Source organism: Camelus dromedarius, chromosome 27 (genome assembly GCF_036321535.1).
Source record: "Camelus dromedarius isolate mCamDro1 chromosome 27, mCamDro1.pat, whole genome shotgun sequence".
Classification (NCBI taxonomy): domain Eukaryota; kingdom Metazoa; phylum Chordata; class Mammalia; order Artiodactyla; family Camelidae; genus Camelus; species Camelus dromedarius.
The window spans coordinates 2,258,528-2,272,757 of NC_087462.1; the positions used below are offsets into that span (position 1 = coordinate 2,258,528).

Sequence of the window (14,230 nt, forward strand, 5' to 3'; positions counted from 1 at the left end):
CTACTTGGGAGGGATGTTTGCATTGCCTTCCACTGAGGGGGAAACAGGCACGGAGAGCCCTCAAGACGCACTGAAAGGAACCCAGGTGCCGTGTGCGGATGCCTACACGCAGGTTCGTGGCCCCCCACCGCCACCCAGTACCAGACACAGAGACACAGTCGTTGCAGGGTCAGGGGTGGGGGATCCAAGGCCCCCCAGATGGACAAGTGCCTTTCCCACGCCCCACCCCTAAGTGGGGTGGATGCTTCTGCGCTCAGCAGCGAGGTTCTGGCGTCCCCTTGTGGGAGGACCTAGGACCTGGACCCAGAAACCAGGCAGAAGGGTCAGCTGGTCCCCGTCCGCATAGTCCTGCCCTCCCCTCCCTGAAGCGGGAACGGGGGACTCTAGCCAGGAGTTTTTTAGCTGGGTGGTGGGGTAAGTCTCATCTTGAGTGAGGGGCTCAGTTCGGAGGTGACAGTCTCAGTCGAGAGTCGGGGTTCAGCCGGGGGTGCGGGTTCAGCTGGGATGGAGGGCTCATCTGGGAGCTGGAGGTTCATCTGGGGTCCCGGCTCAGCCGGGGTGGGGGGCTCATTCTGGCCTTTAATCTCAAGGAAAGCCTCTGTTTTTCAGCCACTGGCCCCTGGAGTGAAACAATGTTTGGCTTGGAGGGGCTGTCCCAGCACTAGCTCCCCTCTAAATGCCGTAAAAAGGGGCAGGCTTGGGACAAGCAAAAACACCTCCTCCCCAAGCGTCCCAGTCGCCCCCTAGTGGGGAATTCTCGCCCTGCGGAAAGGGAGGAGCCCAGACAGCCCGTCCCTCTCCCTTCCCGCCCCCCTCAGCACCGTCACCCACCCGGAAGCCCCAAGCCTCGCCGGAGGAGACGGGAGGCAGAAAACTCCACTGCCAGAGCTGCCGCCTGAAAACACAGCCTCCGACAGTCAGGGGCCCCCACCCTGAGAGGGCGAGGCCCGTGCGCTCCGCCCCAGCGTCACTATTTCAGCGTAACAAGAAGTTGGCATTTATTAGCCGCCCTTGGGGTGCTGGGGTCTGCGCTTAGGAGTTTTGTAGACAGTATTTCTCATTCAGTCCTCATGACAGCTTCTGAAGGATTTAACTATTATCCTTGCCTTTTACGGAACAGGACACAGGCACAGAGAGGTTCGGTTACTTGTCCCAGGGCTACACAGCAAGGAAGTTGGGACTCCAGCTCCTTCTCCTTCTCCGTGGAGCCCCCACCAGGAGTGCAGGGCAGGAAGAAGGGGTGATGACGCTGCGTCCCCCCACCTCCACCCCCGCACCCTCGCCCCAGCCCCCCGCAGTCCCAGCTTCCAGGACAGCGCCCTGAAACTCAGCACGTGGTAGGAGGGGCCCTCGACTCCCAGGAAACGGCCCTGCTCTGAGCTAGCTCAAAGTTCAGGTTCAGGAGCACCAAGAGCAAGTCTTCAGGAGGAGGGCTGGATCTGCCCTGGCTCCTGCAAAGACTTGCAGAACCATTTGCACGGTTTCTCCCCACTATCCCTCTTCCCAGTGAAAAGGAGGCTTGGGTAGCAGGAGCCAGGGACTCTCCTGGCTTCCACCTGGCACCTGGCAAACCAAGACCTGCAGAGGGGTTGGGAGCCAGGTGACTCCTGTGGGCTCATCGAAGCGAGGCCTCAAAAGCTCTTGGAAGCGCTTGCACCTGAGCAACGGGAGAAGCTGGCTTCTCTGATGAAATCCAAAGGGCAACAGAAACCAGAAGTGGGAGAAGAACTCAGGCGGTGGGCAAGGAGAGATGGCTGCGGTGCAGACTGGGCAGAGATATGAGATAGCGGGGGTCTCACATGCAGGCAGCTCCTTGTCCAGGGGTGCCCTCCATGCTCAGGAAGAATCACCAGGTGAAGACCCAGCTTGGGAAGGAGCGTGTCATGGCCAAGTAGCACGCAGAGAGCCCTTCAAGAGGGGCTTGTGCTGGTCCCGAGTCCTCTGCACTCAGGGGCGCTCTACCCTGAATCCCAGACAGAGTCATCTCACCTGCCCCAGGACCAGGTCTTTGCCAGTACGGTACGGAGAAGGCATTGGGGCATCCCTTGGGGGCTGCCTGGTGGAGGCAGGTGCAAAGGTTTCATGTGGAAGAGCTCGCCACTGTTTCATGGTTCGGAGGCTCCTCTTTCTCCTCTAGTTCCAGCCCCCAGTCACCCTCTCCCTCCTCCTTTCTCACAGTCTCCTCTTCCTTATCTTTATTGCTGTGGAGACAAGAGGGGCCAAGATAACCAAAGTGAAAAGGACTGACAGTGGTCCAGGCCTCTTAACGAGTCTCACAGAACCTCTGAGTCCTGCAGGCAACCTTGTTCCCATTGTACAGAAGGGGATGCTGAGGCTCAGGCAGCTTAGGACACCAAGGAAGTGCAGGAACCCCCGCTTGAGTTGCATGATCCCAAACCAAGCTCTTAACGTCTACTCCCCCTGCCCCCCCCCCCCCGCTTCCTGGGTGTCAAAACCATGGTTGAGTGGATGGGCAGAGAGATGAGGGGATGGATTGATGGATGAGTGGATGGGCTAATGAGCAGATGGGTGAACAGATGAATGTGTGGATGGGTGATGGAGGGAGGGAAGGAGAGAGACAGGGAGGGAGAGATGATGGATGGATGATGGACAGCTGGAGGGAGGGAGGGATGGATGGGTGGATGGATAAATAGATGGATAAGTGGATGTGAACAGATGGGTGGATAGATGAGTGGGGTTGGGGATGTGATAAAGACTTTATAGATCCCAGTTGAAACACATATGAGGAAGCGGATTCTCTGGGAGGAAGCCAGTCTCTTTTTGCAGGTAGATAGTCAGGAGGAAAGTCAGTGAGATTATGTGAGGCCCCCATCGATTCTGAATCAAAGAATAATTACCCACTGGTCCTGCCCTGCCTCCTCGGAGGATGCTCAGAGAAGCGAGGATCTCAGTAACGGAAGGGGCTTGGAGAGGGGAGGGGCTTAGAGGGGCTCCGAGGGGAGGGGCTTGGCGCGAGGAGGGGCTTACAGGGCTGGGACTCAGAGAGGGGAGGGGCTCAGAGGGGAGAGATTTAGAGATTTCAGGAGGGAAGGGCTCAGAAAAATGACGACCCACCTTTCCCGGGACTCGCTGCAGCAGATGGCATAGACCAAGGTGAGGACAAAGATGAGGAAGAGGAAGGCCAGCGTAGCCCCCAGCCCCACCAGCCACGGCTTCCGCTGGGCCACTGCGGGTGGGGAACAGGGCGGGGTCAGCTAACTGGCCGCCAGACTGGGGCTCCCTTCCCCACCCACCCCAACTCCCTCCCAAGGCCTTACAGGGCTGGGCCTGAACCAGCGAGGGGACCAGAGCCGCGAGAAGGGGGAGTGGGCTGGGATTAGTCCAGAGCCTATCCATCCTGCTCCGTCTGTCCTCGCCCCTGTCCAGAAGGTTCTGAGGTTGCAGCTCTGGCTAGAGGAGGAAGTGGCCTGCCCAGGGCATCCTAGGGCAGGGTGTGGCTGGTGCCACAGGAAGTGAGAGGTGGGGCCGCCTCCTTGGGTTCCAGGCACCCTGGGGAGGGCGTCAGGGTCCCAAGCACCCCAGGTGTCCCTGAGGCCCATGCTGACCTGGTCGTTACTCAGAGCCAGAGCCATGGGAGGGAGGAGAGGCTCAGGAAAGATGCAGAACTCATTTCCTGAGCACCTACTATGTGCCAGGTTTTGCAATGGCTTTCAAGCCCTGGGACGTCCTTCAGGCGTCACACTCTGGTGTTCAGAAATCTTGCCCTCACGTTGCATAAGAGGAGCCAACTTGAGGCTCAGAAAGGTCAAGCCACTTCCCTGGGACCACACAGCCTTCTAGAGGAACACAGTTCTCCCAGCTAGGAACATCCCCTCCCCCAACTCTCTCCCATCCTAGGACATGAACCTCCCAATTTGACCTTAGCCAGAACCTGCATGTGCCCCATCCTTTGGGCAGCCTGGGCCAAGCTCTGCCAACAACTGTCAGGGAGAGCTGGCCAGTGGCTACCCTCTTTCTAAGTCTCAGTATTTTCCCCTGGAAAATGGGACTGACTGCGTGGAGATTGGGACCATAAGGATGCTAGGCGTTCCATGGGAGCATCTATTAGGGCGTTTATTACGTTTCTTTTATTTATGGTTTTTCCGCCCCCTGGTGGACAATCCTGGAGATGTTCCCAGACAGAAGCTCCCTACCTTCTGGGCTGAATCCTACCAACCCCAGCTACAAGCTCCACAAGGAAGCCCCAAGTGCCAGCCTTTGTCAAAGTTCTCACTAGGCAATGGTTAACGTCCAGGACAAGGTCCGGGGCCCAGAGAAAGTGAGGAGAGGGGGGAGGCTGGAGAGAGGGAGGCGAGAGTGCTTGTCTCTTCCCAAGGTAGTGCACCCTCGGGCACCCCGCCCTCCAAGACCCAGTTCTCATAAACGGAGTCACGTGAGCCAAAACACTGAGGGCAGGAGGAGCAAGGATCACCTAGGAGATGGCCCTTGGGGCTCGAAGTCCAGGGCTTAGGACAGAAGAATTAAGATTGCAGGGGGAGAGTTTAATCTGCACAGGGCATCTGGGCGCCGTGGAGTTTGGTCTCCCATGCCTGCCTGGGCATTGCCCCCACCCCTAAAGCTGTCTTCCCCAGAGGAAGCTAAGTCCTAAGGGATTATGGAAACCCTTCTGAAGGGCTTTTCCCGGAGAGACAGCCCCTGGCTGATACTGGTCCTGAGACTGAGTGGGAGGGAGGGGGTTCTGGCCAATAGATATGAGGCAGTGGGGAAAGAGCTCAGGCAGTAGGTAGAGGCAGGTGGAGCCATGAGATTGCGGGGGCGTGGGGGATCCTCAGTAACCAGGGATGGTCTCCAAGTGCAAGAAAAATCAGCAGGCAGAACACATCAGGAAACCGGGTACATAGAGACCACATCACGCACAAAGAGCCCTCCTTTGGGGGGGGGTAGGTCCCAAGCCTCTTCATCCAGGGTGCTGTGCTCTCAGCCCCAGGCGGAGTCACTGCAGCAGCCTCAGGTCCAGGTCGTTGCCTCTAGGGTGTGGAAGGGGCAGCTCGAGGGGGCTGCCTGGAGGAGGTGGCGAGCTGTTTTCACATGGCTGTGCTCCTGACTTTCTCCTGGTCCCTGGGCTCCCCGTTCTCTTCCACCTCCATCCCCAAGCTCCTCTCTCCTTTCTTTCTGGCCTTCTTCTCCATCTTGAGCTTTTTCTCCTTCTCTGTCTTCCTCTTCTTGCCTTCTTTACTGTGGGGACACAAAGGCCCCCGGCCACAGTAAGAAGCAGAGGCACTCCCATTTAACGAATGCGTACCTGAGCCCGGCCTTGTACTGAGTGTTTTACAAAAAGGATCTTTGTTGAATTTTCCAAACAGCCCTAACAAAGCATCCTGATTATTTCCATTTCACAAAGGCAGAAACTAAGGCATAATTGTCCCATGGAAGGAGGGTGGATGAGAGAATAGATAGATGGATGGATGAGAGGAAGGATGGACGGATGGATGGATAGATGGATGGATGGATGGATGGATAGATGGGTAGGTGGATAAATGGGTGAGAGAATGCATGGATGGGAGAATGGATGGGTGGGAGGACAGACAGATAAGTGGTTAGGTGAATCAAAGTCTTCAAGGAAGGAAGAATAGATAAATGGGTAGGTGAGTAGATTTGGAGGAAGGTGAGAATGATGGGTGGATGGGTGGGTGGGTGGAGAGGTGATGGGTAGATAAGTGGTTAGGGCAATGGATGGTTGCATGGAGGAGTGAATTTAATGGGAGGATGAGTGAATGAACTGGAGAAAGAAGAAAATGTTGGATCAATGGATGGGAGTGTAAGTGGGTAAATGAATGGCAGTGCAGATGGATGGATGGATCAGTGGGCTAATGGGTAGAGAGATGAATGATGGATGGTTAGAGGGTAAAGACTGGTTAGGCAGATGGATGGATAAATGTACAAGTGGATGGGTGGATGGTGGAGGAATGAACCAGGCAGGAAGGGAGTCCCACTTAGGAGCACCTGTGGGACTCGGAGCCTCCAGCACATTCTGAGAGTAGGAATCACATTTTACTGGGGCTGAGCTGGGTCTCAGACAAAGCACAATCTAACCCACACCTCTCCCTCGGACACTTCTTGGGTTCAGCTGAGAATCTTCCAGCCAGGATCATCTCCTCCCAGCTCCAGAGCTCCTACTGTCCCGAAGCCTTTGTGCAAATTTGGTTCTTGTCCCCAAAGAGCCCCCAGCCCTGATGGCATCCTGAGCCCTCCCTCAGAAACACATCTGGAAACAGGATCAGGGGACACACTGAGTCCAGGAGTCACCCACACCAAATGACACACTTGTGCATGGACACCTACACAATCCCACACCACAGTCTTGTTCAACAGGTATTTACTAAGTGCGTACTGTGTGCCAGGCCCTGTGCTGGGCACTGGGGACACAACCAGGACCAAAGCTAAGTTCTGTTCACTTACTGGAAGCCACTATGTAGTTGTTGAGAAACCAGCAAATGACAAAGATAATTTCAGTTGGTGGTACGTGCAAAGATGGAGGGCCATGGGAGAGAGAGTGTCAGGAAGGCTGGTGGTCAGGGTGGGCTTCCGTGAGAAGGAAACATCTGAGCAGGGGCTGAAGGAAAGAAGGAGCCAGCTAGAAGATGTGGGGAAAGGTGTACCCATCAGAGCCAACGATGAGTGCAAAGGCCCTGGGGCAGGAACGGGCTTGAGGTATTCAAGGACAGAAAGAGGTCATCTGTGGACACCCATTCCTCCCCTCCCTGAGGAGGGGCCTCACACAGATCCCCTGACCCCCTGCACACATCTACACATGCTCACATGGGAGTACCTTGGGTCCACATCTTCGTACACGTTGGTATCCGTTCTCAGTGTGTACTCTTCATCCTCAGCTCTGCAGAGAGAGATAGAGGGGTGAGGGTGGGTAAACGGCAGGAGGGAGGTGGGGACAGCCTCAGCCTCAGTCTCCTCCAGGATCGGGAACTCCTAGAAGCAAGGAGGGGGTGGGCTGCATGGCTGTCCTGGGCTACAGGTGCATGGGGAGCAGGGAAATGGGGACAAGGGGGAAGACTAAAGAGGGTCAGGAAGCGGAAGGGGGTGCCCAGCACTTTGGGGAGTGGGGAGAGGAAGGTAGGGGGCGCAGGGGAAAGGGGCCCCCACCTGACTTTCGAGCACCAGATGCGGTTGGCCAGCATGAGGAGAAAGACGATGAACAGGAACCCCACGACCGCAGCCAGGCCCACCAACCATGGTTTCAGGCGATGCTTGGAGGCTGTTGGGAGGTGGGGGGAGAAGGGCCTCAGAAATAGGGAAGGGTAGAGGGGCCCCTGAAAGGAGAGAGGGAGGAGTGTGCGGAGGATGCTCAGACAGAGGGGTCTTGGAGAGGGGCTGGCTTTCTGAGGTGGGTTTTAGAGAAGGGGAGGGGCTTACAGAGGATGGGACCTCAGGGAGGGGGGTGCCCAGGAGGAGTGTGGGGGAGGGGAGGGGGCTCCGAGAGAGGCCTGACCCCATCCCTCTTCTGCCAGCCCCTTCCTCTCGGAGGCCTCGGCTTCTCATCACAGAAGACAGGGAGGTGGCTGAGTCCACACGTCCTCCTGCCCACCCCACAGGTCAGAGCCCTACCTTGCTGGGCCTCAGCCGGCGACAGGAGCAGGGCGCTGAGTAGGAAGAAGGTCTCCATGGTCCCCATGGCTGGAGCAGCCCACAGCCTGAGTGCTGGAGCGGCGGCTGGTCGGTCCAGGAGGCCCTGCCCGGCCACTGACAGGGGGTGGGGGGGGCAGGCGGGCCTGGGGTGGGGCAGGGCAGGCCCGCCCAGAGAAGATCCTCCCTCGCCCCACCTGGTCGGCCTTCCAGGAGGGCAGACTCTGGAGCTGGTGTAACAATTAACTCGGGAGTCCAGCCACCCCACCCTGCGCCCCGCCCCAGGACTGCCAGCCTTGGCCTCCAGGCCCCCAGCCCCTGGGCCCTGGCTGAGATGACCTGACCATCCTTCCTGGCCACGGCTCAGTGCTTTTACGTGTCCTTATGTTCCCTTCTCTGCACATCCCAGGAAATTTTGCTGCCTGCATTTTACAGAGAAGCCAGGGAGGCCAGGGGCACCAAAGCTGGGCAGAAGTAGTTGGAGCTGGCATGCGAACTCAAGTCTCCCTCACCAGCAGCTTATGCTGCCCCATCCTGGCTCCCTGACCCCTGGGAACAGCTCGGGACTGAGCACGGGGCCAAGAAAGGATGGCCACATGCCCACCGTCCACCTTCAAACCCAGCCGCTCCCTTGCAGCCGGAGATGGGGCCCCTCGGGCACCGATGACTCAGGCTCCAGCCTCTCCTGGCCGCCAACCTTGGGCCCCAGGTTGATTAGATATGGAGCCTTGCCCAGGAGAAGGGGGACCCCACCCCAGCTGCCACTGGACAGCCGCGGCCCAGGCATGTGGCAGGAAGGCTGGGGTGGGGAAACCCGGCCTTTCTCTGGGCCTGAGACCTCCGCAGGGCCCCTGGGGGCTGGGGGAGCCCCAGCATCACTGCACACACGCGTACGGAGTGCCCTTGTCTTCCTGGGGCCCCCTCCCTTCCTGAGGCCGTTTCTGGGCTATGTGCCTCCGTGGTCGCATCTGATACACGGGGGCAATAAGTCCGACCTCGGAGGACTCGATGAGGTAGCACACAGAGCGGGCTTGCTTGGCACAATAGCGGGAAATTACGAAGCACTTGCTAAGGGCTGGCCGCTACTATTATTATGATCAGTTTTAATCTTCTTAGCGTTTTTGCTTTACAGGCGGAGGTTGGGCGGGGTTTCGGCTCTGGGAGCAGGAGGGTGGAAATAACCAGTGTCCAACCACCGGAGCCTGCAGCCAGGGAAGAGAGCGTCCCCTGTCCCCACAGCACGGGTCAGTGGAGAAGGGCTCCGGTGTGCACGAGTCTGGTCTATACAGCCGCCAGCGGTGCTGAAACTGGCTCCCAGGCCGGAGGGCAGGGCCCGGCTCAGCCCAGCCTCCAGAAGGCACTTCGGACTGGCGGGTCTTTGAAGGCGATGGAGGGGCGGCGGGGGGCCTGGGTGGGGGCGCCAGCAGGGGCGCCCTCCCCACCACGGCCGGCATCCTCATCACCCCGCCAGGCCAGCGCCAGCTGCAGGTCCAGCTCCTCCAGATCCTCGCCCTCCAAGCTCTCGGGCAGCTCCCGGGGGGCGTCTTCCTGGTCCGGCTTCGGGCCGAAAGCCCAGTCTGCGGCAGGAGGCCGGTGAGGGGCTTCCCCGGGCCCGGCCACCCTCCGCCTCCTCCTGGGCTAGGAGAGGCCCTGGACCGCCCCCCACCCCCACCCAGGCTCGTGGTGGGTAGCGGCTCACCGGCCAGGTCGTGGGCGAGGTCCTTGATGAGATGCCCGACAATGGCATAGGCCACGGCCACCACCAGGAGCGCAGCCAGCAGCAGGTACAGCACGTACCTGGGCAGGCGGATGGTGTCCAGCGGGGGCGGGCGGTACTCCTCGTACAGCGGTGAGGCCGGGCTCCAGCCCTCCATCCCCTCCTCAACCGCCAGCCCTGGCATGGCGGCCACCTGGCGCAGGAGAGGCCCGGAGGTGACCTGCGTGGCGGAAGTATTAAGGAGCTTTGGGTAAGAGGATTGGGGCTCCCCCACAGCCACCATCTGCCTGGATGGATCACATTGCAAATCACTTCCGCCCACAGGCCCCCTCCCTCGCTCAGCTCCAGCCACACCAGGTGCTTCCTGCATGTCAATCTCCGCCCCAGGGCCTTTGCACAGGCTGTTCCCCCTTCTGGGAAAAATCTCTGCCCTCGTGGAACTGACTTTCAAGATGGGGAGAAAAACATAACCTTGGGGTACATGATGTATTGTGTTAAAAAGTGAAGCATGGTTTGGGGATGGAGGGAGATCATGGTCTAAGGGGTGGGGAGTTAAAGTTTACAATAGGACAGCCAAGGCCATGTCCAGATGACATTCGAGCAGAGACCCAGAGGAGGAAGGAAACCAGTCATGGGAGTACCGGGGGAAGAGCTTTTTGAGCAAAGGGAACAGCCAGCGCAAAAGTCCTGAGGCAGGCTTGTTGGACGGGACTTGACTTGGGCGCTCACGGGCGCCCCCTGGTGTCTTCTTTGGGGAGGACAGGCTGTGGGGCCAGGGTGGGGGCCAGCGTGGGAGCCAGGGGTCAGGGCGGATGCTGGTCCAGGTGGGCAATAACGCATCTGGAGCAGGTGAAGGCAGAGCCAGGGGAGAGCGCAGAGCTGGGGTAGATTTTTAACGGAGCAATTCCCGGTGTTTCCAGGCTGGATTGAAAGAGTTTCCATTTCCTATGTGAGAGGTGACATGAGGACAGGCTAAGTTTGGGATGTCTCATCAGTAACTAAGTGGAGTTGTCCGGACTAGAACCAGAGTCAGGAGCTCAGAGGAGGCCCCAGGCTGGAGTCAGGACTGTGCGCATCATTGGGGCATAGATGGGGTTCCAGCCCCAAGAATGGATGAAGCCATCAGGGAGGGGTGTGGGTGGGGCCCCAGGACTTGGTGCTGTGCCAATGACGGAGAGGAAGGGGAGATGGAGGCGGGCCCAGAGAGGCAGGAGGGAAGCCTGGAGAGCATGGGGTCTCCGAGGAGCTCCCAGAAGAAGAGGGACTGGCCCAGTCAGACCCGCCGAGGGGGAAAATGCAGACTGAGATGTGACCACCAGGTCTGGACACTGGGAGGTCACCTTTGGGCAAGGATGGTTCTAGAGACAGGAGGGGACGAGCTGGCTGGTGCAGGTTCGAGAGAAGGGAGAGAAACGGGAGCTGGTGAGGGTCTGATAACTTTCTAGGGCTTATAGGGGTGAGAGCTGGAAGGCGCAGGGTCAGGAAGGGCTGTGGATAGTGGTTGCTCTCCTGTTTTTAAGAAATCGCAGCCTGTCTATGCTGATGGGCAGAGGGAAGACTGGAGACGGGAGAAACTGAAATGATGGCCAAGTTGGCGGGAGGGGCGGGGCTGGGGACCAGGGGATCCATGGGGAGGTGGCTCACGCCCAGTGTCCGAGGATGACCCTGTGAGATACAAGAGACGTAGGTTTGGTTTTCATCCTGGTTCCCGGCATGGCGCTCCCAGAGCCCTGTAATCCCCTGAGTGATGGGCCAAGGGAGCATCCTTTGTGGCTCATAACCAGGCCCTTTCCACCACACCTGAGTGGATGCTGATGAGGACAAGGGTGGGGAGCCTCGGGATGGGGCTGGTGGCCGGGGAACCGACCCTGGGGTGAGAGGGATAGAACTTTCAGCCCAACCCATCCCCCAGCCCCAGGGAGAGGAGAGGGGCTGGGGGTTGAGCTCATGATCAATGGCCAATGACTTAATAAGTCATGCCTGTGTGGCGGAACCGCAGTAACAACCCTAAAGGAAGGGGCTCAGGGAGCTTCCAGGAGAGTGAAAACTTCCATGTGCCAGGAAGGGGGTGCACCCCAAACTCCACAGGGACAGACGCTCCTGCGCTCAGGACCTTTCCGGACCTTGCCCTCTGTGCCTTTTCATCTGCCCTCTTTATGATAAACCGGTAAGAAAAGTGCTTTCTCGAGTTCTGCAAGCCATTCTCACAAAGCCTCTAATGAGGAGGGGTAGCGGGAACCCGAATGTATAGCCAATCGGTCAGGAGTAGGGAGGCCTGGACTCGGGACCAGCGTCTGAAGTGGACTCAGCCCTGCAGGACTAGCCCTGGATCTACAGGGTCTGCCCTGATCGTGGGCAGATGGTGTCAGGGCTGAACTGAATTGTAGGATGCCCAGCCGATGTCCACGGAGACGTGGAGGACACGTGGTATTAGGTTCAATTGTGGTTTTTGGGTTTTTTTTTTCAATGTTGTGTTAGTTTCAGGTGTACAACAAAATGGTTCAATTATATATATATATATTATTCTTTTTCAGGTTCTTTTCCATTATAGGTTATTACAAGATATTGAATATGGTTGCCTGTATTCTACAATAAATCCTTGTTGTTTCTCTATTTTATATACAGTGGTGTGTATATGGTAATCCCAAACTCCTAATTTATCTCTCTGACCTCACCCTTTTCCCCTTTGGTAACCACAGTTTGTTTTCTATTGTGTGAGTCTATTTCTGGTTTGTAAATAAGTTCATTTGTGTCCCTTTTTTTCTAGATTCCACATATAAGTGGTATCATATGGTATCTGTCTTTGTCTGATTTAGTATGATGATCTCTAAATCCACCCATGTTGTCTTTTCATTTTGTGTATGGTTTCCTTTGCTGTGCAAAAGCTTTTAAACTTAATCAGGTCCCATTTGCTTATTTTTGTTTTGATTTCCATTCCTCTAGGAGATGGATTGAAAAAATACTGCTGATTTATGTCAAAGAGTGTTCTGCCTGTGTTTTCCTCTGGGAGTTTTAGAGTATCCTGTTTTACGTTTAGGTCTTTAATCTATTTTGAGTTTATTTTTATGTATGATGTTAGAGAATGTTCTGATTTCATTCTTTTACGTGTAGCTGTCCAGTTTTCCCAGCACCACTTATTAAAGACACTGTCTTTTCTCCATTGTATATTCTTACCTCTTTCGTCACAGATTAATTGACCATAAGTGAGTGGGCTTATTTCTGGGCTCTCCTTCCTGTTCCATTGACCTCTGTGTCTGTTTTCGTGCCAGTACCACACTGCCTTGATGACTGTAGCTGTGTAGAATGGTCTGAAGTCAGGAAGCATGATTCCTCCATCTCTGTTCTTCTTTCTTAAGATTGTTTTGGCTATTCGGGAGTCTTTCATGTTTCCATAAAAATTAAAACTTTGTTTTGTACCAGGTCTGTGAAAAATGCCATTGGTAATTTAATAGGGGCTGCAGTGAATCTGTAGATTGCCTTGGGTTGTACGCCCATCTTAACAACACTGACTCTTCCAATCTAAGAGCGTGGTGTGTCTTTCCCTCTGTTTGTGTCGTCTTCAATTTCTTTCATCAGGGTCTGACAGTTTTCGGAGTATAGATCCTTTGCCTCCTTAGGTAGGTGTATTCCTAGGTATTTTATTCTTTTTGATACAATGGTAAATGGGATTGGTTCCTTAATTTTTCTTTCTGATATTTTGTTCTTAGTGTATAAAAATGAAACAGATTTCTGTATATTAATTTTGTATCCTGCAACTTTACCGAATTCATGGATGAATTTCTTTTTCCTGCCTAATAACTCTGGTTAGAACTTAACAACACTATGTTGAATGGAAGTTGCCACGTGGGCGTCCTTGTAGAGGAAATGCTTTCAGCTTTTCACCATTGAGTGTGATGTGAGCTGTGGCATCTATTATGTTGAGGTATGTTCCCTCTATGCCCAATTTTCGGAGTTCTTTTTTAATCACAAATGAATGTTAAATTTTATCAAACGCTTTTCCTGCATCTGTTGAGATGACCATATGGTTCTCACTCTTCAATTCGTTAATGTGACGTATCACACCGCTTGATTTGCAGGTACCGGAAAATCCTTGCATCCCTGAGATAAATCCCACTTGATCAGGCTGTGTGATCCTCTTAATGTATTGTTGGGGTCAGTTTGCTAGTATCTTGTTGAGGATTTTTGCATCTATGTCCGTAAGTGATACTGGCCTGTAATTCTGTGTGTGTGACATTTTTGTCTGGTTTTGGTGTCAGGGTGATGGTGGCCTCATAGAACAAGTTCAGAAGTGTTCCTTCCTCTTCCTATGCAATTTTTTGCAATAGTTTCATAAGGATGGGTGTTAACCTCTTCTCTAAATGTTTGGTAGAATCCACCTGTGAAGCCATCTTCTCCTGGACTTTTGTTGGGCGCTTTTTAGTTACTGATTCAATTTCAGTCCTGGTAATTGGTCTGTTCATATTCTCTGTTTCTTCCTGGTTCAGTCGTGGGAGATGATGCCTTTCTAAGAATTTATCTGTTTCTTCTAGGTTGTCCATTTTATTGGCATATAGTTGCTCACGAGGTTCTACTGTCAACATGTGTTTACTGAGTGGTAAGTGCTTGAGACTGCACATGGAGGAGGTAGGGGAGGTAGGTGGGAGGGGAACCCATAGCCTAGGCTCTTAGCCATACCACTAAACCCCTTTCCCCATGCCCTTAATAGGGGCTGGGTGAGGATGCCATCTGAGGAAAGCCAGGCTGGAGGGCTGCTCCCCTCAAGCCCCTTGGAGGGGCTGGCTGGGCAGATTTAAACCCCCACCCCCACCCCACCCCGCGCCAGGAACTGACAGTGAAACAAGGGCACAGCATAGGGGGCAGGGCAGACCCCAGAGTTGAGCTCCCCAACCCCTCGGCACCCCACACTTAGGTGTT

At 55.4% G+C, this 14,230-nt stretch overlaps 3 protein-coding genes across 3 annotated transcripts; all 3 read right to left on the reverse strand.

Moving 5' to 3' along the window:
• Positions 1-981: 981 nt before the first annotated feature.
• Positions 982-3,965, reverse strand: LOC116148376 (small integral membrane protein 24). The gene is made up of 3 exons (XM_031436906.2): positions 3,279-3,965; positions 3,076-3,187; positions 982-2,201 (listed from the first exon to the last, which is right to left on the reverse strand). Exons 1-3 carry the CDS (start codon positions 3,355-3,357, stop codon positions 2,081-2,083), a joined length of 312 nt encoding a protein of 103 aa, XP_031292766.2. The 5' UTR covers positions 3,358-3,965; the 3' UTR covers positions 982-2,080.
• An 83-nt stretch (positions 3,966-4,048) lies between these two features.
• Positions 4,049-7,736, reverse strand: LOC105102660 (small integral membrane protein 24). Its single transcript, XM_010996069.3, has 4 exons — positions 7,582-7,736; positions 7,120-7,231; positions 6,791-6,853; positions 4,049-5,196 (listed from the first exon to the last, which is right to left on the reverse strand). Exons 1-4 carry the CDS (start codon positions 7,646-7,648, stop codon positions 5,046-5,048), a joined length of 393 nt encoding a protein of 130 aa, XP_010994371.1. The 5' UTR covers positions 7,649-7,736; the 3' UTR covers positions 4,049-5,045.
• Positions 7,737-8,682: 946 nt separating this feature from the next.
• On the reverse strand, positions 8,683-9,616 carry SMIM44 (small integral membrane protein 44). Its single transcript, XM_064479712.1, has 2 exons — positions 9,299-9,616; positions 8,683-9,176 (listed from the first exon to the last, which is right to left on the reverse strand). Exons 1-2 carry the CDS (start codon positions 9,597-9,599, stop codon positions 8,938-8,940), a joined length of 540 nt encoding a protein of 179 aa, XP_064335782.1. The 5' UTR covers positions 9,600-9,616; the 3' UTR covers positions 8,683-8,937.
• Between the last annotated feature and the right edge of the window lie 4,614 nt (positions 9,617-14,230).

What these genes read in the sequence shown, in the direction of transcription:
- LOC116148376 (XM_031436906.2), bottom strand. Translation starts at nt 3,357, where the DNA reads ATGGATAGGCTCTGGACTAATCCCAGCCCACTCCCCCTTCTCGCGGCT. An exon ending in GCTGGTTCAGGCCCAGCCCT is followed by an intron (nt 3,188 to 3,278) that starts GTAAGGCCTTGG and finishes CCCCACCCGCAG; the next exon opens with TGGCCCAGCGGAAGCCGTGG. An exon ending in TGCAGCGAGTCCCGGGAAAG is followed by an intron (nt 2,202 to 3,075) that starts GTGGGTCGTCAT and finishes TTGTCTCCACAG; the next exon opens with CAATAAAGATAAGGAAGAGG.
- SMIM44 (XM_064479712.1), bottom strand. Translation starts at nt 9,599, where the DNA reads ATGGTGGCTGTGGGGGAGCCCCAATCCTCTTACCCAAAGCTCCTTAAT. An exon ending in CCTCGCCCACGACCTGGCCG is followed by an intron (nt 9,177 to 9,298) that starts GTGAGCCGCTAC and finishes CTCCTGCCGCAG; the next exon opens with ACTGGGCTTTCGGCCCGAAG.
- LOC105102660 (XM_010996069.3), bottom strand. Translation starts at nt 7,648, where the DNA reads ATGGGGACCATGGAGACCTTCTTCCTACTCAGCGCCCTGCTCCTGTCG. An exon ending in GCCGGCTGAGGCCCAGCAAG is followed by an intron (nt 7,232 to 7,581) that starts GTAGGGCTCTGA and finishes ACCTCCCAACAG; the next exon opens with CCTCCAAGCATCGCCTGAAA. An exon ending in ATCTGGTGCTCGAAAGTCAG is followed by an intron (nt 6,854 to 7,119) that starts GTGGGGGCCCCT and finishes CTCTCTCTGCAG; the next exon opens with AGCTGAGGATGAAGAGTACA.